The sequence below is a fragment of the Vespa mandarinia genome, chromosome 2 (assembly GCF_050613455.1).
Source record: "Vespa mandarinia isolate Hongniang chromosome 2, ASM5061345v1, whole genome shotgun sequence".
NCBI lineage: Eukaryota > Metazoa > Arthropoda > Insecta > Hymenoptera > Vespidae > Vespa > Vespa mandarinia.
The window spans coordinates 2325001-2332500 of NC_140811.1; the positions used below are offsets into that span (position 1 = coordinate 2325001).

At 29.6% G+C, this 7500-nt stretch overlaps 1 protein-coding gene across 1 annotated transcript in view; it reads left to right on the top strand.

The window, feature by feature from the left end:
* Rim (Rab3 interacting molecule) overlaps nucleotides 1–7500 on the top strand; it is a 95411-nt gene that overhangs the window by 46795 nt on the left and 41116 nt on the right. Inside the window, exons 9-12 of the mRNA XM_085655393.1 lie at nucleotides 1665–1872; nucleotides 2480–2818; nucleotides 3812–3859; nucleotides 6281–6551. Coding sequence (XP_085511519.1) covers nucleotides 1665–1872; nucleotides 2480–2818; nucleotides 3812–3859; nucleotides 6281–6551 — 866 coding nt within the window. The remainder of the gene's footprint in view (nucleotides 1–1664; nucleotides 1873–2479; nucleotides 2819–3811; nucleotides 3860–6280; nucleotides 6552–7500) is intronic.

Consider the following 7500-nt stretch of genomic DNA (forward strand, 5'->3'; position numbering starts at 1 on the left):
GGAAAGAGAGAAAAAAAATTAGAACAATATTCACTAACATTAATGGATATTAATAAATTGATATTAATAATATACGTATTAATAAATCCGATCAAAGAAAGACGTAACACATTTGATCAATTTAAATCCAGCGTAATAATCGAATCCAATCGTTTATCCTTTTAGCGAAACGAAAAGCATACGATTTGCTTTCATTCAAAAATCCTTCTTCTTGTTCTTTTTTTTTTTTTTTTTTTTTTCTTTTATTCATTCATTTTATTATTTTTCTACTTTTATTTTTTTGTTTTTTGTTTCTTTTCTTCGAAAGACGATATTTTTTCCTTTCTTCGTCCTTTTCATTCTTTCTTTTTCTTTTTTTTTTTTTTTTTTTTTTTTTTCTTTTCCTTATTACTATAATACATACGTATATATACATATCACACGATCGAACTACGCATAAAAAAAAATCATCGTTCGTACACACTGTTTATATACTTTTATCCTAACACGATTATATCAACGATATTTTCATCATTTATAAGTAGGTATGTGTGTGTTTTTATCTATGTAGATCATCATTATAATATAATATAATCGTTCAGCATCGTGTTTTGGGAATGAATACAAAAAAATTTTTTCAAATGCTCCTCGCTTTGCTTTCGATCTATGTATCTTATTTCCTTTTTCTTTTTTTTTTTTTTCTTTTTTCTTTTCTTTTCTTTTTTCGTTTGTTTGTTCGTTCGTTCGTTTGCTTATAGAGCAATAAAATATTTTGTTTTTATACGGAAGCATGTAATGCTATTTTAACAATTAATACGAATGATGTATTTTCGTTGAGCATGAAGTGCTTTAATTGGTGCATTTATGTATATATATATATATATATATATATATATATATATATATTTAAAATATATATATATATATATGACACATGAACTACTTTCCACCATCAAAACCTTACAGCTTTTAAAAGTGTGTAGGAGAAACGTCTTGCTTAAGACAAATTATGCATATCTATTGAGATACGTAATATTAAAAAAAATGATCCACGTTTTAATGATCTGAAAAAAAAAGGAGAGAAAAAGAATAAGAAGGAAACAATTAGTCCAGAAAGACTCGAGAAAGACAAAGATTGATTTTTAAAATTACTTAGTAATTATCGGCTCGCCCTGTATATATATATATATATATATATATATATATATATATATATATATATACCTATATACATATAAATATTACATATATATATATTTATATATGTAAAATATAACAGGACGTTTCTCTCAATATGACATAACACGTTAATTATACTCACGATCGTTTTTAATTATAACAAAACAATTAAATAAAGACGTTTAACGTGTTCGTTCCTAGAATTTAATAAAAAAAAAAAAAAAAGACAAAAGAAAGGGTAAAAACGTAGAAGAAAAAAAAAGAGAGAGAGAGAGAATGATCTCAAGGACAAATAAATATTTATTATTCCGAATGAATGTAAACGTTAAGAATAAATTCTAGTAACGTCATACACGTGACGTCATAGTATGAAAAAAGAAAAAAAAAAACAAAAAAAGAGAAAAAAGACAAGAACAACAACAAGAACAACAACAACAACAACAACAACAACAATAACAAAAGCAAAGATTAGATAGAAAAACAAAACAATTGTACGCGTTGTCTAGCATCCTTTCTCCTGGCAAGTCAGCAGAGATGGTCAGAAGTTAATCGGACACATGGTCTTAAGAAAATCCTTGGGTTCTGGGAGTAGTACAAGTATACTCGGTCTCAAGGTCGTCGGTGGTATACTCTTAGAGGATGGTTCTATGGGAGCCCTTATCGAAAAAGTCAAGAAGGGTAGTACAGCTGACATAGAAGGTCAATTGAGACCAGGTGAGAAAAAGAATGAACTATTATCTTATTCTGTCCATTTTGAAAAAAAAAGAAAGGAACATTTCTTTTCAATATCTATATTTCAATATTTATATGTATATTTATTTTTATAACATTAATAAATATATGTATGTAGATTAATATATTGTTTATTCAAAGGAATATATAGATTTGTATTTATAATATAATAATAAATAAATAATAATAAAATAAAAATAAATAAATAACTATATACATATATATATATATATTTATTTATTTATTTATTTTATAATAATTTAAATATATATTTATTATGTATTTCAATATAGAGAAATGAAATTTTATAATAAATAAATATATAAATTTTTTACTTCAATATACATATATATATATATATATATATATATATATATACGTATATGTATATGTATATGTATGTTATTCTTATGATTCATTTTGATTGAAAAATCTCAAATAAATATTGATATATAAATATAAATAACGTTTTATTGAAAATAAATTGTCTTTTATTATATATAAATTCAATAAATAATATCAATCGACTAGAAAGCGATTGGGATAGAAAAACGATATTACGAGATCGGGTATCTCTTGATTGTTACAGGCGACGAGGTACTCAAATGGAACGGTAGATCTCTTCAGGATAAAAGCTTTAGGGATGTATACGAGATTATCGCGGAATCGAGGCAGGAATCCAAAGTTGAATTGATAGTTTCGCGAAATTTATCGGCCGCATTAGCACCGAGTACTACGACAATGACGACAACGACGACGATGGTAGCGCAACAACAGCAACATCAACAACAACAGCAACAACAACAACAACAACAACAAGGACCACCGGGTTCGTCGATGTCCGTACCGTCCAGGCGAATTGCTGTACAACCACAATGGAGACAAAAGCAAGAATCCATTTCCGGTTCTCAACAACCCCATCACAAAGGTGACTATGAATTACAAATAATATCGTATTTTTACGAGAATGTCTTTTTGTCTCTCTACGATGAGTTTATTCAATTCTATATATATATATATATATATATATATATATATATATATATCGATCGATCGGTTTTAGTTCAATTCGATCAATTTCAAAAATGATTTCTAATAATTACGAATTGAAATCAATCGATCGATATTTCTAAACATCCAAATTATTTCGATTAACAGATTAAATGACTTTTGATCGGACTCCGATAGATATCAGAGATTTGGATATCGAGGAGAAAGACAGATCGTAATGTTTTTCTCTCATCTCTCGTTTTATTATTAAAGTATTGGAGTAGATATATTTTTTCTGTTCCTTTTTTTCTTTGTTCTTCTTTTTTAATTTTTTTTTTCTTTTTTTTTCTTCTCTTTTTTCTTTTTTTCTTTTTTGTTGTAGCAACAATCTCACGTCCACGTCCCCTTTGACGAGCTACTCGAGAACGTTCGAAAGAATATTTCTTTTTTTATCTTCTCTTTTTCTTTCTCTTTTTTTCTTTTTTCTTTTCTCTCTCTCTCTCTCTCTCTCTATTTCTCTCTCTCTAACGTTCTCGACGACCACGAAAGAAGATAAAATTAATTTAATAAATATTAAACGTTGTTACGCTCAAGAGATAAATATTTGTCTGCGTTATTAAGAGATTAATAATGGCGCGTGTCGTAGTCGTGACATGAGAATAAAGTAGAAAAGTAACGTTGCGATAGTTCGATGTCGAGTTCATATATAGTTATTTACATACATACATACGTATGTGTGTAGTATGTATATATATATATATATATATATATATATATATATATATATATATATATATACATATATACGAAACATAGATAGAGAAATATTTTTCTTCTTGTTTATTTATTTATTTATTTTTCCTTTTATCTTTTAACAATAGATTGTAAGTGTATTTAAGCTTATATTGGACACGGCGCTATATTATCACAGATTATATGATTTTTCGCATTCCAGGTCTTAAGAAATGCATCCTATGGGGTAGGCTTTAAATTTCTTTTAACAACCAACCCCCTCTAAAGCCCGCCCGTTGTCTCCACATTTTTTGCTGAGTGTACCTCATTTCTTCTGTCTTTCTCTTTTTTTTTTTCTTTTTCTTTTTTTTTTATTACTTATGGCAAAACACTCCCTCTGCACCCGCCTCCAGCCTTTTTCTTCCTCAGCCCTTTTCTTCATTTTCGTTTCTGTCCCCTGAAATTGGATCGATCGAATTCGATGAAAATGAAAAAAAAAAAAAAAAAAAACAAGAAAAAATAAAAACAAAAAAAAACAAAGGAAAAATAAGAAAAAATTGTATAGCTCAATTTCCGCATTTGTGTATTATTATCGATGTGTCTTATTGTAGAGCGTAGATCGTAGTGCTGATGCACCTCTTCCTATATTTCTACCCACGCTCCCTCGCCCCCTGCCCTCTGCCCCGCCCAAGTCCCTTGGGCCTCTATTTTACGACCACCCTCGCTGAAGTGTACACCTGTCCTTTTAACAAGGACTTAGTCTTATGGGAGCAACAACATTATAAATTATATGTATATCTATCTATTTATCCATATGTATAGCGATACATATATATATATATATATATATATATATATGTATGTATATATATGCATGATTATATACAGTAATATTTTTGTCATGACGTGCTTATCTTTATCCATTGATTTATATAAGTACTTATATCTTATATATCTGAGTATTATACATACATATCATCAATATATAGAGACCCGAGGAATGTATCTTTTTTGTAACTTAAATCTATTTCTCTCCGTTCCCAGTTTTTCATATATATATATATATATATACATATTATATATGTTCGTAAGGGTTGATCTCTTTCATTAATACGATAGTATTATCATCATGTTGTTGTTATTGTTATTATTATTATTATTATTATTATTATTATTATTATTATTATTATTATTATTATTATTATTATTAGTAAGAGATTGCCGACAGGACGTGCTTTTGATCGCTTTTATTATTATTGTTTTCTTTTTTCTTTTTTTTCAATAATCCAACAAATACGTATATATATATATATATATATATATATATATATATATATATATATATATACAAAGAATTAGTCCGCTGTTGTAATAATTGACATTTTCCCATATAAAAAATTTTGGATCGAGCTTAAAATTTTCGTCGTGTTCCATCCCACCAACCCCCTCTGTCGTTGATACTTAGGTAAAAAAGGACAATACGATTCTCCTACGATGCGTGATACGATGTTTCATTAATCTCATCAAATTTCCTTGCAGTGATTCGATAATGAGAACGCGTCGTGGATTAGCTTTATTGAAACGTATCAGAAAGAGAGCGAGAGGAAGAGAGACTGAGAGACAAGAGAGAGACAGAGAAAGAGAGAGAGAGAGAGAGAGAGAGAGAGAGAGGGAGAGAGAGAGATAGGTGTTTCGGTTTATGAGCGAAATATAATCTCTTCTCGTGTGGATCATCTCGTTGCCGTTGTCCTATCTCTTCCGTATTCGCATGGAAGAGTCTTTTAATTAAATTACGAGCGATACGATCGAACGTTCTAAAGGGTACAAATTATTATCGTCGCGTGAGTTCGTCGCGTTATACTCACTCACTCACTCACTCACTCACTCATTTACTCACTCGCTTTCTCTCTCTCTTTCTCTCTCTCTCTCTCTCTCTCTCTCTCTCTTTCTCTCTCTCTCTTTCTTTCTCTTTGACTTCATCTATATACCACGTAACCTGGACTCTATCGATAATAAATTAACATATCTCTTCGAACTTACATACACATATGTACATATATATATATATATATATATATATATATATATATACATTTATACGTAAATACGTACACTCAATACAAATATTTTCTTTATAGATATACCATTAGTTACATTATCGACATGAAATATCATAGTCGAAATATTAATGAATTCAATCGTATTCGCTGCATTCGATCATTTTCAAATTTATACTTTATGTACTTTTATACGATATATAGATATACACTAATACATATCTATATCTATATCTATACCTATCTCTTTTTTTCTCTCTGTACATTTATATATATATATATACATATATATTAATATATTTACTAGATAAAAAGAGACAGGAAAAGAAAAAGATAAGAAAAATATTATTGTGTCATTCTCTATTGGTCACTCGCTCTACAATCCCCCTCCCCCTTTTCCATCATTCACCCAGCCACCCACTCACCTACACTTTATCATCCCCACCTTCACCCAACTTCCGCGATCAATCTCTCAACCCCTTTCACAAAGTCTCTTTGTTCTTGTACTGTCCCTTAAACCGATCGTCTATGATCGTCGTCTATGTTTATATCTTTTTGATGTAAATGTGTGAATTAAGGCCGTTGCCGGCACCGTACGATGTAACTTGCAGAATTGTACGACGCGAGACGCGAGAAACCCTCGGTTTTAGTGACGTCACCTGGCTCACCGGATCTACACGGTCAAGGACGTATAAGGCATGCCCGTAGAGCGGCACCAACAGGAAATGCAAATGTCGGTGGTAGTCTTCAAGTGAAGCTTTCCTTCGATCCAATTGCACTACAATTAATCGTCACCGTCGTTTATGCATCTAATCTTACACCACGTCTCGATGGACAACTGAGGAATCCATACGCCAAGATCTTTCTACTTCCCGATAGGAGGTAAGTCCTTGTTTCTTTCTCTCTCTCTCTCTCTCTTTTCTTTTCTTTTCTTTTCTTTTTTTTCCCCCTTCTTTTTATTTCATCTTTTTTCTTTTCTCTCTTTTTTTTTTTTTCTTTTTTTTAAGATTTTATCTCGCTACGTCGGAAAGAAAGAAAAAAAAAAAAGAACAAGGTTTTATTATATACATTGATTTACGATTACATGGCGAACGCTATAAACGCGTTAAGTGTTTCGATCGTTCAATGTCAATTATCATAGAAATAATTAATTAAACATATACGAATAATTTTTATGATCGATTATTTTGCATCCACGAGAATGATACGATATATATATATATATATATATATATATATATATATATATGTGTGTGTGTAAAAGAATCGATATAACGTGTATAATACGTATTTGTAGTGTTGGAAAGACGAATTTTGTCGTTTGAATGAAAAGTAAAAAAGAAGAAAAAAGAAAAGAAATCAACGAACAAACAAATTAACGTAAACGATCATATCTAACGAGCAATAAAAATAAGTAATAATAATAATGATAATAATAATAATAATAATAATAGTAATAATAATAGCGGTATCATTAGCTCGTCAGTTAGGTTGAACGTTCCTTTATGAAAATTCAGTGAAAAGGAAAGAGGAAAAAAAAGAGAGAGAGAGAGAGAGAGAGAAGAGGAGAAAGAGGAAGGGGGATAGTAAATAAATAAATTAAAAGAATAAAACGTCAGTCTGAACGGTAAAAAAAAAGATAATTGGTTTCGAGGAATATTTCGTAAAATCGTTTGGACTAACGTTTGTTCCCTGTTGGCCTTTCTACGACAATTTAACTAAAGAAGTACAATCCCGTGATCGTTTCAAGCTGTTTAAAATTTGACGTTAGTATCGCATAAAGTTTATCTAATCAACTTATACTTATATACATACATGCATGAATAATTAA